General features: G+C 40.8%; 1 protein-coding gene across 9 annotated transcripts in view; it reads right to left on the reverse strand.

The window, feature by feature from the left end:
- Positions 1–16039, reverse strand: part of MYO9A (myosin IXA) — a 189299-nt gene that overhangs the window by 150980 nt on the left and 22280 nt on the right. For all 9 annotated transcript variants that reach the window (XM_074837279.1, XM_074837280.1, XM_074837282.1 and 6 more), the window contains exon 2: positions 2797–3718. In XM_074837279.1, coding sequence (XP_074693380.1) covers positions 2797–3639 — 843 coding nt within the window. In that variant the 5' untranslated portion in view covers positions 3640–3718. The remainder of the gene's footprint in view (positions 1–2796; positions 3719–16039) is intronic.

Consider the following 16039-nt stretch of genomic DNA (forward strand, 5'->3'; position numbering starts at 1 on the left):
CTGCGTAAACTCTCATTTGCTGCATCCCGTTCCCTAAATCAGAAGTCACAGCATGAAGAGGTATGTCACTGCCTCCTAGAAGACAAGCCTGAGCTGAACATAATTTAATTTTAAACAAGGGAAAACAAGGGGATCAAAGAAGGTATCTGGAGGAGGGGAGAAGAATGAAGAAAGAGAGGAAAAAAAAAAATGCACAAATTTGGCATCTAAACTTAGAGAGAAGTGAAAAAGTGTATTTCAACCACAAATGCAAGGAATCAAAAGGTCAAATCTGCAGACGGGTGGCAGGGTAACACAACCCTTTGCCATATACCCCCTTTTGAGGAAAATTCAAGAAGGGAAGGCAAAGCAGCAGTATGCACATTTTATCTTTAAGCCTGCGTGATTTGTGACTATTTGGGACTGGTGCTGGCAGAGCAGAAGAAATTCTGCATTACCCTCACTTTCTCCAAGAGACCTGGAGGCAGCTGGAGAAGCACAACAGCGGCTGACCAGCTGCTAGAGCGAAGGAATGCAAACTTCTGTTCCAAAAGCAAAAAAAAAAAAAAAAAGAAAAGAAAAGAAAAGAGATATGATTCAGTTTTGGGGTTTTTTTTCCTTAAAAACAGCTGCAGATCTTGCGAAAGGAAAGCAAAGAGGCTTAGTGTATCCCTCCCCTATACCTAATCCCAACACACGCAACAGCACCCAGGGAGAAGTGGCCGTCCCCAGAGCAGCATTATCCGTAAACCCTTTGTGTGCTGCCCTCCACCCAAGAGCCAGGCAAGTAGCCTTAAACTTCAGATCCTGAAACACAGGGGTAACAACAGGGATTCTGATAACCAGGGATCTTCAGCTGACACCATCCTGAAATCGCTTGCACCCTCTCTCCCCGTTTGATAGCGTAAAATAACAGCAAGCAGAGAAAGAAAAGCAAAGAAATGTGCAGCTCATGGGTATCCTCTATTTTTTGCCTCTGCACACAAGCTTGTTTGACTATAAGCAGTGACTGTAAGTCTGTATTGGGGGGTGGGAGAGGGAAAGGTTTAATCTTTCAAGTAGCTGGAACAGTTCATTTAAGGGCTGAGTGATGCCCAGCCAGTTTTGCAACTGGACTGTTTTGCAACTGGACTGTTTTACCTATTCCTGAAAAAGGCAGAATTTAGGAAAAAAGCAATTCCCAAAACCTTCTTTTACCTTCTCTTTCATGGAGATCTCTCTTCTTCACCTCTGGACACCTAAGCTAGACAGAGATGCTCTCTCTGACACTACTTAAGAGAACTATAAAGTGGACCTTGATCCAACAAGATACGCTAAAAAGCATATCAAAAACCAAAGAGGCATGCCAATGTTTCAAATAAATAACAGGATTGGAGGTGGAATGCAATAGTTTTCAGACCAGTTTTCTTAAATTAATGTGGTCACCTCATTGGGTCACCACAGTAACAACCATTAACTGCAGACTAACAGACCTGGTCTGACACCTTCTCATCAACTGCAGCAAGAAACAGTTCCCTCATCTCTTGCACAACAGGAGAAACACTGGTGAGTGCAAGAACAGGGAGTCCACTTGGGTGCTTTGGAAGTATTACACACAGTTTCATGCAGACTGTCAAAAAAAAAAAGCCTTTTTAATTTCTTTACCTTCAGTTTGTTACACAGCTTTTCTGCTTTTCAGGGCAAAGCCCATCCTGAATGACTTTAATCATTTGATAACTCCAGATTAAATGAGCTCAGATGATTCTATCTGACGTGAAAACAGAAAAAAAAACTTGCTGGCTTTGCAAAATGAAGCTGTTCACTTATCCTTAGCCGAGACATCCATGAGCACTAGTCCTTCCTCTGATTCTTAGTCTTCTGTTGGTAGCTGAAGGCGACCAAGTCCTCAGACTCGTTAATGGAATATAGACACAAAGAGCAGGTATCTACAACTGCCAAAAAAACCCTTTCAAAATAGGAAACAAATCCCCCCAAATCCATGAGTTATACTATCCTTTAGTTGAAGCCACTTTCTATTTAAAAGAAGAAAACACAGCCATCGAGTCACCTCTCTGTACCACAGCTTCAGATAAGAGCAACGGCACGGCTGAAGCTGATGCTCACGTCACATGTGCAGACAGGCTTTGACAAACAAAACTCTTTAACAAGCAAAACTGGCCATTCTAAGGAAAACCATTTCAAAGACTTACAGGGCAAACTCAAAGCAAATTAATTCATGAATGCTTGCATTCCTCTTTAGAGTTTCATACCTGCAGTGTTAATGATGCAGTTCATCTAATCTCCTTTCATACACAGGAAGAGTCCTCATAAAGTAACTAATTGCACCAGGCAAATAAAGTACTCAGGATTAGAAAATAAAATTTCAACGATGAAAGTTACCTTTGATCTCTTCCCCAGCTCAATGAAGCCGAGTGCACAGGAACTCCATAAATACAACACTATCAATATACTGTGTGCAATGAACTCTCTTTTCAATGTACTATCAAGAAAGGCTACCAATAATTCAAGAAAGGCTTTTTCATTTCCATTTTCTAACTGAAAAATCTCCAAGATATATCAGTATTAAAAAACACTTGAGTGAAAACAGAGCATTAATAAATTTGTCAGAAAGTCATTTGCTGTACTTTTATTTTCCCTTTTTCTCTTAGGCCCGTAGGATTCTATAGGCAGAAACACATTGTTAATACTGTTGTAACTTTATTATCAGTGTTTATCAGATAAACCCAGACTAGTATAATAAAACCCCAACTACTTGGGGTTTTGGGGGTTTTTTTGCACCGTTAAAAAGTTTCCACGCTACTATTGCTTTCATCTTACCTCGAGCACTGGTCCAGCTCCAAGAATAATCTGTTCTACTCCACTGGCAAATCCCTTCTGGCTGAGGGCGGTGAGGTGATGAATCAGAAAGTTGGTGCTCTGCGTCTTTCCCGACCCGCTCTCTCCCGAAATCACGATGCACTGGTTCTTCCTCCGCTGAAGCATGGCGTGGTAAGCCACGTCTGCCACAGCATAAATATGGGGCTCCAGCTTTCCCAGCTGATGGTTATCATACATCTTGACATACTTGGGGTTATAAATAGGTAGAAACTTGAACGGATTAATAACAATGAGGATGCTGCCTACATAGGTGTAGATTTTTTCTTGCTTGAAGCGGTTTCTGAGATTTTCCAGGAGCGTTTTCTCATTCAAGTCCGGCAGGCTGCACAAGTCATCATAGTCCTTCTGCTGTGGCTGGGGAAGAAAGCCACGCTCCACCATCCTGCGACGCTCCTCCGTCACCCGCAGCCAGGACTGGAGGCTCCCGTAGTGAATGGACCCGTCCAGGTTCTTCTCCCGCAGGAGGAAGCGATAATCCTCGCCGCTGATGCGATTCTCCAGGGCCATGCGAGGCCACAGCATCATGCGCTGGACTGGGCAGTCCGTAGGGTTGAGGATCCATTCCTCCCCACCAAACTCCTTCACCTCGGCAAGGACGTAACATTTTGTTTTCTCGAGCTGAAGTTTATTAATGAGTGAATCAATCACCTCGGCAGCTGTGGAAGTTTTCCTGGCGGTGATGGGGCAATAGATAGTCCCTTCTGCGATGCTCCCGGGGTATATGTGCAGCGTGTACTCGCTATCCTCAAAGCGTCGTCTTCCTCCAACATCATTTACACTCATATTGGATCCTTTCCCATCAGTACCTGTGCTGCATAGTCAGGACCGTCCTATATCTTGTCAGGTCATCATGTTAGAAATGCTAAAAAAAACCAAACCAAAACAAAAATAGATTAGGTGTTTTATCTTGGCAGGGATCCTTGAAAACCAGTTGATGTGCACTATGAGATGCAATGGAGTAACTCAAGTGGCGATACCAATTGCCTTAAACAAGGCAAATGATGATTCCCAACCAACATCTGAAAAGAGAGCAGGGTTTTCACACACCAAAGCTGTAATAAATAAGTGTTTAACACACAAACACTACTCACACCTCAGGCCCCTCTCTACTCAGACATAACTACCCACAGCACCTCAAGCTTTTGCTAATTTTTCCCTGACTGAATCAGCAAAGATTCAAAAAGACCCTCTGATTTTCAGTGTATTTTACAGAGAATAAAATCAGTATTTTGTGAGCAACATACCAGACAGCCTACTGAATCAATAGTGGCATTCTTCTCATGTGAAAAGTTGCTACAGCCTTATTGCTTAATATTACCAAATAACTTATTTAAGAGTTAGTGTCTCTATTTCCATGTTTGCATACTTCATGCCAACTTTTAGGGAAAGCATCATTCAGCTAACCATGACTTTGAAAAACACCCCTTGACTTTCCCAACACTGACCTACCCATACATATAAATTCCTAGACGTTGTTAGAGAACTAAAACTTTTGAGATTTTGAGCAGTTGCATAAAATGCTAACTTAAAAAAAAACCCACTTTAAAATATCACCTTAAAGGCATACTCCAACCAAAAGGAAAATGCCACCTTTGTCATAGAATTGTAGAATTGTTTAGGTTGGAAAAGACCTTTAAGATCATCAAGTCCAACTGTTACCCTAACACTGCCAAGTCTACCACTAAACCATGTCCCTAAGTGCTGCATCTACATGTCTTTTAAATACCCCCCAGGGATGGTGACTCCACCACTTCCCCGGGCAGCCTGTTCCAATGCTTGACAACCCTTTTGGCGAAGACATTTTTCCTAATATCCAATCTAAACCTCCCCTGGCACAACTTGAGGCCGTTTTCTCTTGTCAGTTCAAAGGCCTTCCTGAGCAACATTCAAAACTACTCTTGAAAGACAATGATTTGCCTAGTATCAAGGTCAAAAAAAATTTGATTACTCAGTGGTCACAAGCTCCAAGTTCTCTCACATTGTAAAGGGACACACGACTACCACAGCAGCGCCCATCCAAGAGTACACACTGCCGATAGGCCTGATACTTTGCTCCAACACTCCTGGGATGAGGACCTTGTATTGACTCAATTCACCTCTTCCTACAGCTGCTCCAAAATCCAGACTGTGGGAAGAATCATCAGCTTCTTAGGGGTGTGTGGTACACAACAAGCTCAAATTTTAGCTGCTAAGATAAAATGACCATCGCCTTCCCCTGTGGACCTGGTCCTTGCCCTAGTTTCATTATCCCACAGTCCTGTGCCAGTGAACTGTAGAAAAACTCCTTTCTCCTCCTGTCCAGGAGATTTTCAACCCATTGGGATTCAAACAGTAGCACTTTTCCACCCACCAAGTCAACCTTTTTCAGTGATGTCCGTATCTGACATCAGATATGAAGTATTACAGCCAACTCATTCATACAGTCTCACTTTCGGTTTCTCTTGTATTCTTAAACACCACAGAACACAGATCTCCAGCGCTGAAACATCAACTGCACAGCCAATTTTTCAAACTTAATCACTACAAGACGACAACATCCCACAACCAGCCCCAAATGAAAGCAGTTCCAGAGTTAACGGTCCTCAGTTCTCCAGCAATTGGTTCTAACAAACTCAGAACTCCCCTTCAAGATGTTAAGAGTTATTCCAACATAAAGACCAAAGGTAACTATGAAGAAATGCAGAGGACCCTCAGAGCCAGGATCTGGGCAATGAAATGGCAGGTGACATTTAATACAGGTAAAAGTTTATGGGATGCACATCCTAATGTTACGTACAACGTTGAGCTTTTCCTTGAGCACTGCCCCACAGGAGGAAGACCTCATGACTATGACAGTTCCCCAACAAAATGCTCAAGAATGGTCAAAAAAAACTGAGGTGAAAACCCATGTCAGGTTTAGGGAGCTCCTGAGCTTCAGATATTTCATGTCGGGAAGAATATTCCGAGGAAGCATTTCACATGGTTACCCTGTCCTTGTGCTCCTCCTCAAGTACCCAGATCCAAGACCTTCAGTCCAAGCACAGCCACCCTCACCTTCTACATCGATGCAGGGCTGGGATTTGGAGATTTGTTTCATTTACTACAAAATTTCTGAGCTCCTCAAATGAAAAGCATTATTTTATGTTGCATTGTTTCTCGCTCCGATATTTCATTAAGTATATTATCCCCAGCCACACGCTATTCAAAGCAAAGAAATTAATATGTCACAGTGAAATACATCTGGCAGGAATTCACGGCGCATTGCTTGGTAGAAGGACATATATTATATACTGGGAAGCACTCCAGCTGCTTTCCTATAGCTTTATTATAGGCACAGATGCAACAGGGATGATGTCAGTTAAGTGCTGGGTTGGGCTTTCTTTGTCTGGCTCTATGACTCCAGCAGCAGCTTTTCTTCAAGAAGGGAAAAAACCCCCACCATGCTTAAGCTAGATAATTCCTTATCAAGATTTTACTTCAAAGCTTATGACAAGAGGACTGGCTATTTTCATTCAAGTTATCAGAGCGTATCGAAGACTGCTGACTCACGCGAGAACTGCAAACAGGACTTTAAGTTGGTTACCTTGAGCAAACCAACCTTCCCTGCTACCTCCTTCCTCCTGTCAGATACATGCAAGATCAATAAATCCTCTATAAAGCATCACACCACTCTACCACACCTACCCAAAAGCTTTCCTCCCTTCTCTATAGAAGCTTATTCTGCATGGACTCAGGAGAATAACAAACATCTGTGTCTTCTGTATCCAAACAACTTGAATTCAGCAGAATTGCGACCCAGGCATGAACCCCATGGAGATGCTAAAAGTCCCAGTAACTCTGGGAACGCAGAAGAGCCAAGCCCCCCCCTAAACCACTCAAATGCCAGAAGCTTCCACTAATGACTAAGAAATTTAGCGAGGTCAGAAAGCAAAGAGGTGTTAATTTGAGCCTTATAAATCACAGGAGGCATGCCACAGGATTTGTTTTTAATAACGCTAAACATGTCTTGGAGTATTATGCTAGGTCAAAGAAACATTAATGAAGATAATTGCTTGTGGTCTCCCAACCGCTGATGCACATGAGCCTGGCTCTGCTCAACATCAAACACGCCTCTTGCAGACAGTCAGTTTCCAAAGTATTTTGGTGAAAATATTGCAATGAAATATGCGTAATTAGGTAATTATGGGAAAGGTTCTCCTAATGACAACTGTTCAAGCAGGCTGTCGTATTAGACTTTATATTGCTTCTAAAATTAACAATGTTTTTGTGTTCGGACACAAAAAATTAAATAGGAACATGAAAAGAACAAAACAGGGTAAGTATTTTGCAACCCACAAATACTTGCTCTATGCACTATTTTAATTAAAGACATCTTGCGTTGTTATGTGTTTAAATGAGAAGATATAATCGAAGTCCCTTATATAGGCTTATGGAAAAGAAAAGCTAGTATCTTACTGAAAGGGGATGCTTGTCTCTGTACCCAAAGAAGTGGCAGATTACAAGATGACCTGACTCCACCACCAAGCTATCGCTCAGCTGCTTCGCTCAGGGACTGCCTTTGGCAAGGATGAAGGCGGCAGTAACAGGATGCTGATCCCACGGGAGATGGAAACCCAGAGGATACATCAGACCTCAGAGGTCAGAAATAATTGCAAGCTCCCGTGAACGCTCCAGCCAAAATTTATAGACTATGCATGTCTGTGAAAGGAAGAATTTATGACATTTTAAGCCAATATACTTTCAGCCTAATATTTTCTATGTCCTTTTCCATTTTCTACTTTTGAATGAAGATTTTTACTCAAATTGACCCTGCAGGTTTATTTTGCTCAATTTTACTGTCATAACATGATTCTATCTGCAAAGTAAAAAGCATGATCTCCAAACAAACACGAGATTACAAATTAAGCCTTGTGTCGTCCTACATAACAAAATAGACTAATATTTCTAAGTAGCTCAGAGACCCTTATAAAAATCTCAGTAATAATCTGATTACCAGCAGGTTGACAGAAAAAATACTGAAATTATGACGGTCAACTAGGCTTTGTGCATACACTAAACTTGTAAATAGTGGTTTACCTTTACATTATATGCAATCTTACTAGTTGACCACAGTTTAATATACATAAACACTGGTAGCAAATGTGCTTTCTCAAATTAAACATATATATGATCACATACAGTGAGAGCTCTTGCATTGGGGGCTGCAATTTTTAGCAAGCGTTATTCTGTAAGGAATATCAAACAAATGAGGATGCTCCAACTACCTTCAGAAAGGTAACTGAAATGGAGGGTTTCAGCCATGCCGTTTATTTTCCCATTCAGAAAGAGCAATCTCAGTATTTTCATTTTCAGGGACAGTGTAAGCAACACATGGCAAAAATCCAAAATAAACCGTCCACCGGAAGCATCAGTACCCATCATAAATAATCTGTGACAGCTAAAGCCTGAAATCACAGAGTTTGCCAAATATTGGATGATTTGGAAAAAACAGAGATTAGTGTCAGTGTTGAAGCAGATAAAGCGGCTGTTCTGGAAGCAAAGTTCACTTTGTTTATTATAACATCCCATAACCCAGACAAGGGGCTACAAAAATAACAAAACTTTCTCCCCGTTCCCAATCCTCAGGCAATCATAATAGGCTTGGTCGCTCAAGACAGCCTGGATTTATCTGTCCACCAGTATGTCAAAACGCATACCGTGTGGGGCAGAAATTCCTGAAATAGATAAATTTTAAAAATCTGATAAAGAAACTGGCAATTTAAACATACTTCGCTGCCTAATCTGAATATATCGGCACATGAGCTCTCCAAATTTCTCTCCTGCAGCAGCAAATAGTGCTGCTGGTACCCAAAATAACACTCCTACGACATCAAAACTGATGCCAGACTCACAGGCAGAAAAGCCCATGTATATGCTCAACATCTTGGTTATTATTGCACAGTTTTAAATGTCAGTTCATTTGATAGTCTGTATAATACGTAACTCTCTCCTTGTTATCACCTTTCTCTTCTGCGCTCACCATGGTTTTCTCTTCCCACTGTTTCCTAATTGGAGAGATTCATCATTATCGTCATTTAATCATCAGTGTTGGTCTGTCTCAAAGAACCTCGCAGTGCAAGTGCAGGAGGTGGTGCTACCTAAAAATGCAGCTTTATGGACCCAAGTATTGGTACAGGGAAGGCAGAAGGTGCAAAGGGGACTGTTTTGCAGTAAAACTGAATGAAAAATTTCTGTAAAATTAGTCTTGCCCGGAAGAATGAGACCTCTAATGCAGGAAAAGTGAGATCTGCAAGTATTAGTGATCATAGAGTGGTTTGGGCTTGAAGAGACCTTTAGAGGTCATCTAGTCCAACAGTCCTGCAATGAGTGGGGACATCTTCAACTAGATTTGCAATTGCAATTCAAATTTACTTCTTCAAAAGGGATGATAACCTTGGACGTGGAAAAAAACTCCATCAGCACTCCAAGATTATCCATATACAAAAAAAGGTCTTTTGGATAAATCTCAGAGGAGTTTATTTGGACTGAAGCACCTAAGCAAGATTCCAGTGCAGTGAGACAACCTAAATTAGAACAGAAGCAGAGCAGAGACACACTTGCAGAGGCTCAGCAGCAACAGAAGTCCCTGCAGGACCTGGCACGATGGGGTGCCAAGGCACAACCGAAATGCAACCCCTGTGGGCACCAAACCACCCGTCTCCTGTGACAAGCATGCAACGGCAGTAGCATCCCAACTACACATTCTACCGCTCTGGTGGATTCTGTCCTCTCCCTTAAAATTTTCCATTTGGTCCCAATTCTGTAATCAAGAATTCTTCTCCCTTGCTAAATCCATTTCATCTTGCTCAGAGTTCAAAGCAAATGTGGGTGAACCTGAAAATCTGGTGTCCCTTCACTTCCTGCAAACCCAAATGATTTTGTAGATAAACCTTCTTGAAATCCCAGGTCCAAGTTGGATTCATAAACTGGTTTTTGTCTGTTATTGTCATGAGTCATAATAAAAGGAGGAACCAAACTTGACCAGTGTTAACCACCATGCCTCTGGTAGCGGGAAGTATTTCTGCAAGGAGAGGTGATCCCATACTGTCATGCCTGTATAGCCAGAGATGTCTACTCAGCCTTTGAGAAGGATTCCCAGAATATAAAGGAATAAGTTGCAAATACACAGCTCAAACTATGTAAATCATTCCCAAAGATGTATAGCTGCCCACACTAAGTGTAACCTAAAATAGGTTGCAAACATTTTCTAAGCTGTTCCTAAGCTCACCAGCTTCTCCTGTGGCTTGAAAAACTGAGAAAAGTCTTATCAGGCTCTTTTATCCTGATTTTTCATTTTTATTCAGCACTTGAAGCAAGCCTATCAGCTTCCTGTCTAGTCACTTCTATACTAGAGGATGAGACTTGCATTTCAGCTTGTCACCTGGAAGCTTCTTGCTGGACAATGGAGGTGATCTTCTCTTTCAGAAATGGGCTCTGTTTACCCACACTTTGATCTGACATTTCTTGCTATTTAAGAAACCCATGGACACATAAAGCACTTCAGTAGATAATTCCTCCCAGAGCCTTGAATTACCCCATGCCTTGAGGTTTTAATATTCCCCTGTGGTCCAACAACCACTCAATGGTTCCTCTCCTGGCAGCTGGAAGATGGGCAAGGATGCTGCTACTCGTTCAGACCTTTTAGATGACCTTTTAGCTGAGACACAATGAAAATGGGAAGAAAAAAAACAAAACAAAAAATTACAGGAAATGCTGTTGCAAAATTAATTACTCCTAGAAGCCATTGCAAACAGTTCTGATGCACACGGAACTGAATTAGGATGTGAATAACACCACGATCACGTACTCTTCCCTGAAAGGTCAAAGCACCTTCTGTGCAGGGAATGAATCAGCGTCCGAGGAATTAATCAGGGCTATGCAGTGAAAAAAGCTCTTGTCTGCAGGAATTCTGCCTTGCTGGCTGGAGGTGCTACTGTAGGCACGGACGAGGGGAAAAAAAAAAAAAAGAAAATTTTTTTTTTTAAAAAAAAAAAAAAAAAGAAGTACTACAGTAAGGTGAGGTCTTCTCATTGAGCCAGCTGAATGGAAGAAGTGACTTCCATCTTCACTTCCATCACAGCACTTCTGTGTGATGCCGAGAGACCCCAAAAAATGGTGCAAACAAAATCTTGCCCTGGAATGTTCCTCTTTCTTGAGCTCCCAGTTTGAGTCACTACATCTTGATTTCTGGAAGCGCTACCATGCTCCCAAGATGTGCATCCTACAGATAAAGAGTGGCAGTGGGGTTAAACTATTAAAATAATCAGCTTTTTTCATGGTACTCACTGAACAGTCAGCGCTTGGAAGTTAATTCTCTCTGTGTACTGGAGCTTCACTGATGAAATGACGTCGGAGTAAGCAAGGATGCAAGAAATGCTGCGTACTTAGCAAAAACACAGCATCATTAAAAGCTTCGTTCTGATAGATAAGGACTGATAACGAAGACTGTATCAGCCACCGTGCCCTCTAGCTGCTCCCCTGGCTTTTTTTGCCAGAAACAAAAAAAATAATATAAAAAAATACAATTTAAAAAAAAAAAATCAAAGGAAATTGCTGAATCATCTGTCAGGCTGCAAGGGTGGCACTTGTGTACCTTAAACCTGCTGTTCTCATTTTCCCTATGTGGCTAACAAGAACTGTAAGCTGAGTGGCAAGGACTAACAAAACCCCAGAAACTAAGGAAGTGTTTTGTGTGTCCCAAGTGTTTGGAGACTTTCGGGGGGACGAATCATTGCTATAGGTTGTTTTGCTTCTTCTAATGACTAATTAAGTAGCCACTGGCCAGAGGCACGACAACCCTGTTGCAAATACAAGATAATGTCATTTATAAAAGTGGCAAAATTACATTTACAGCACCTTCAAGTTTTGCCAGATTAACTCCTGGCTCGAATATCAATGTCTGACAGAGCATCCCTCACCAATACAGCAGTTCTGTTCATGTGAACAGCCAAAATCTGATTACCCAGCTTTGCTGGTTGGATTTGCTCCTTACAGGTTTATTCAGAGCAGTTCAGCCTCTGGAAACCCAACTGGAAACAAATCTGGAGTTGATATCCTGAAAGCATAGATCACTGTCAAATACCACATTAATACAAGTGCAGAGAAGAGCCAGCTCGCAGGGAGATGGCTGTGTAAACCGTAAATGGACATAAGATCTTCCTGTTATCTGAAGAAGCACATGCCTAGCTATTTATAATTTTGTTTGCAGCCAAAAATTTCACATATAGAGCCTGAAAAAGCCCAGTGTTTACAATAAAAATCTTCTTGAACCTGTTAAAAATGAAGATTATTAACTGCTAGAGCAGAGAGACACTGCCAAGGACTCCAGAAGTTCACACTGAGGAGCATCCCACCAGCCCCAAAATAGATGCAGAAAATACCTTTTTCAGAGCCCAGGAATTACACCAGTGTTAAGGACAAGACGCTTCTATCCTAGAAGAGCTCAAGAGCTTCAGAGAACAAAACCCGGGGCAATGTGGGCATCCATCCACTCCTAATCCAGCCCTGAAGGCACTGGCAGTAGGAGAAACCTGACTACAACTGTGAGGAAAAGGATGCACGTTGAAGGATGCAGCGCGGCACTCCAGTACCACTTACAGCTTCAACAAGCATCACGCCTGAAATAACAGCTGAACAAAAAGATACTTGCCTTTCCAGAAACACTAAGTATTACACAAATACATTGCACTAGCACCTAAAGGCCGCTGTATCGCTGCATTAGAAAATTTCTAAAGATAAGGGAAATAAATGGCAACTTATTAAAAAAAATTGCATTTTTATGTGCTATCATCAAGAAATAATCTCACATTTCAATTTTATCGTAATGTGAGAGTATTTTTAATATTAATATATATCAATTGATATCTATTGATATACTGATATGTATCAATATATAAGTATATTGATTCTTTTGAAAGGGTCTTGTTTGGTTAGAGAACCATGCCATTCAGCAGATCCTCAGTCTGGAGGTCTCCTTCCTCAGGAAAGTCAACCCACTTCCAGCACAAGCCGAGACAAGCCAATGCTTCTTAGCCTTGCTTATCATGGAGCCCCCACACCCATCAAAACAAACATTAACCCACTTTGGAAGTGAGAATACCTGTGCTGTATTTCCCTAAAAAAACCCCAAATTAGGGACAGTTTGCATAACTGAATGTCACCACATTATTTTTGAATACTGAGTCAAAAAATATCTTCATAATTTCAGATGTTTTCCTGTAGTCTTAAGAGATTCAAAGTTATGTGGAAGAAGTGAACACAGCTTAGGTGCAAAGTCAAATTTAAGTGCAATAGTGCTAGAAGAAGATATAATAATGTTGTTACTGATGTTCTCTCTTTCCTCATTTTATGGAGGATTATGGACGGCAACCGATAGTGAGAAAGGCATGATTTTAAAGCTGTTTCACAGAAAACTCTTTTTGGCAAAGAATCTGCTTCAAATAAAATTTTCTAGTATTCCCAACACAATTTTATTACATTTTACAAAAATTATTACCCGTCTGCTCCCGACGATCAATCAACACAAAAAGCTGAGCTTTCTCTTCTGCCAAAAAGACATTTCCAACTTTCCTACTAATAGGATATATATTCCTCAAGATTAAAATGAACAATAAAAAGCAACTCAGGCTGGTCAGAAGCCAAATACCATTTTTCAAACATTTTAGGTAAAGCATACCTTTTAATGAACAAGAGTTTAAACAGATAATTCTCCAACTTTTCTGCTCTGTCTCGTATTCTTTAAGCAACACTACGATTCAGCTATTCTCAAGCATCTGAATATGAATAAAATTATTATCGGAAGTCCCTATTGTTATAGTACCACATGCACCTACCCCTGCAGATGCTGGCACCTGCCAGATGTGGTTTCTTCTGCTAGAAGTCTTATTTCTGAAACACAAATCACCAAGGCTTCCACACAAGCTCATCCTCGTTCTTTTAAAACCCTCCTTAAATGAAGGCGACCCTCAGCTAACTGCAAAACGCGTGTGAGCTTTGTCCTCCGGTTTGCCACTTCTGCTTGCACCTCCTTCCCGTTTTCCATCTGCAGATGAAATCATTTCCCCAAAGAGAATCATCTTTTCTGCAATAAATGAAAGTCAGCCCTCAACAGCAATAACTGCAGCCTTGTCAGGGAAAAAAAAAAAAAAAAAAGCAGCTGCTCATGACTAGATTTAGGTTCATACTAAGTAAGAGGTGATGCCATGTGTTACCCGTCTCCTCTAAATTCAGCATCTGAAACAGCTTAATGTGTCACTTAACCTATATATTTTAGAAATTTGATCTGTATAGGCAGACCGTACAGGTAGCTTCCACTCCTCTAAACTGAGCACTTAAAAATCCTACAAAAGTAGTGTTTCTTTTCAGTGCAGAACTACACAAAAGCTTGTAGCACTGACCTGAAAGCATCCTTCTGCTCCCCAGTCCACGCAGCTGCCAGGTACTCGATCCCATTATCCACAGACTGCAAGGCAATGCATACCTGCTACCAACCTATACATTTTCTGTATAGCCTAGCTAGCACAAAGAACAGATCTTAAAGCATTCAGAAATGTGCCAAAGGAAAAAGAATATTAAAACTGTACTGCCAGATCTGCTTAGGTACCTTACAAAGAAAAAAAAAAATCCCAAAGCTCAAACACACACCAAACAGGATGAGTCATATTTTAAACAAGACTTCCAACAACTAGTTTATGGAAAAAAAAAAAAAAAAGGTCTTTTTCTTCTAAAGGCCATGTTTATAAAAAATATTCATCCCACATATTATGATAATTTACAAGCAAGGGCACAAATAGGATGATGCACTTAAACTAACCACAAAACAATATATTCAATCTCAAAATTAAGCTGTCAGGTAAGTGCCACAACACAAGAGTGGCTTTTAAACTCAAAGGAGAGTGTTCTGAATGAGTCAGGACATGAAACCAAAACCGAAAGCCTTCTTACAATCCAAGAAGTACTGAAAAACCCCTTGAATTATAGATAACAGCTTCACTAAAAATAGTTATTGTCAGCTACCTGAAAACACAAGTTTTGCAGTTCTTTGAAAACATCAATATCGAAAAGAGAAGAAAAAAAAAAAGGGGGGGGAAGCTATTCAAGTATTTAATAATGCATGTCATCAAAATATTTCAAGGCTGATATTTCACTAATTAATATTGATATTCTAAAACTGAAGGGACAGCTTGTCTGAAATACCACCAGTATTATATTCCAGTATATATTATACTTTCCAGCACTGTTAGCACAGTTAGTACTTTTAGCATGCGTTTCCACACTGCAGCTTGTCTTTTTGTCCACTTAGCCCTAACAGGCACAAAGGTTCCTATGCAAATCTTATTTTTTCCCAAGATTTTATCTTGTTTCTGAATTCTGTAGTTGCAGCTCTCACAAGGACACAGAGCTACAATCAGCGGCTACTTTAATTGTTCGTGATATACTTGAAATAAGCTGTGGATTTCATGTGAAGGACTAAGAAAACTAAATGCTATCCTGGCATCACTCTCAACATTTTAAATAGGGAAGCCAAGAACTGGATGGACTATGAAGATGAGGTTATTTTGGGGAATTAGAGATCCTTTTAATAAACAGAGGTGCAGTATGGCAATGTGGAAAAAGTTTCCACCTCCGCTGCTCGTTTAGGAGCAAACATACAGGAGGAAGTCAAGCTGCATTTTGAAAAATGGATCTCAGACACTAATTAATTAACTAACGAGGTTGCTATCCTCTGCAAGATGGGAGGTACTGTTACCAAGACCCGCTTTATATTTGTTCAGTTACGAGCCTTGGAATATCATAGGAAAGACCGCTTTATTTTTTAAAAAAATAGCAACAAACTGAGAAAATTCCTACATGTGGATGGTGATTGTTTTCACAGACAAAGTACTATGGATGGCCAGTGAGAGATCAGTGCTAGCATCCAAACCCAACATATATACAAGACAAACACTCGACCAAGAGAGGACTAGACCTTTCAACGGGTCTATGGGAACTACAAGACCTGGTTGAGCTAAATTCAACTTCTCCTTAAGGTTAACCAGTTTTTCTTGATGGAGCAGATATACTGACTGAAATCTACAGAAATTCAGCAATGTTCAGTGACCGGTACCAGGGAATCGATGCATCCATTAGGGATGCTATAATTCACCTTTTTGAAATGAAACAAGCA

The sequence above is a fragment of the Strix aluco genome, chromosome 12, assembly GCF_031877795.1.
Source record: "Strix aluco isolate bStrAlu1 chromosome 12, bStrAlu1.hap1, whole genome shotgun sequence".
NCBI classification, from domain to species: Eukaryota; Metazoa; Chordata; class Aves; order Strigiformes; family Strigidae; genus Strix; species Strix aluco.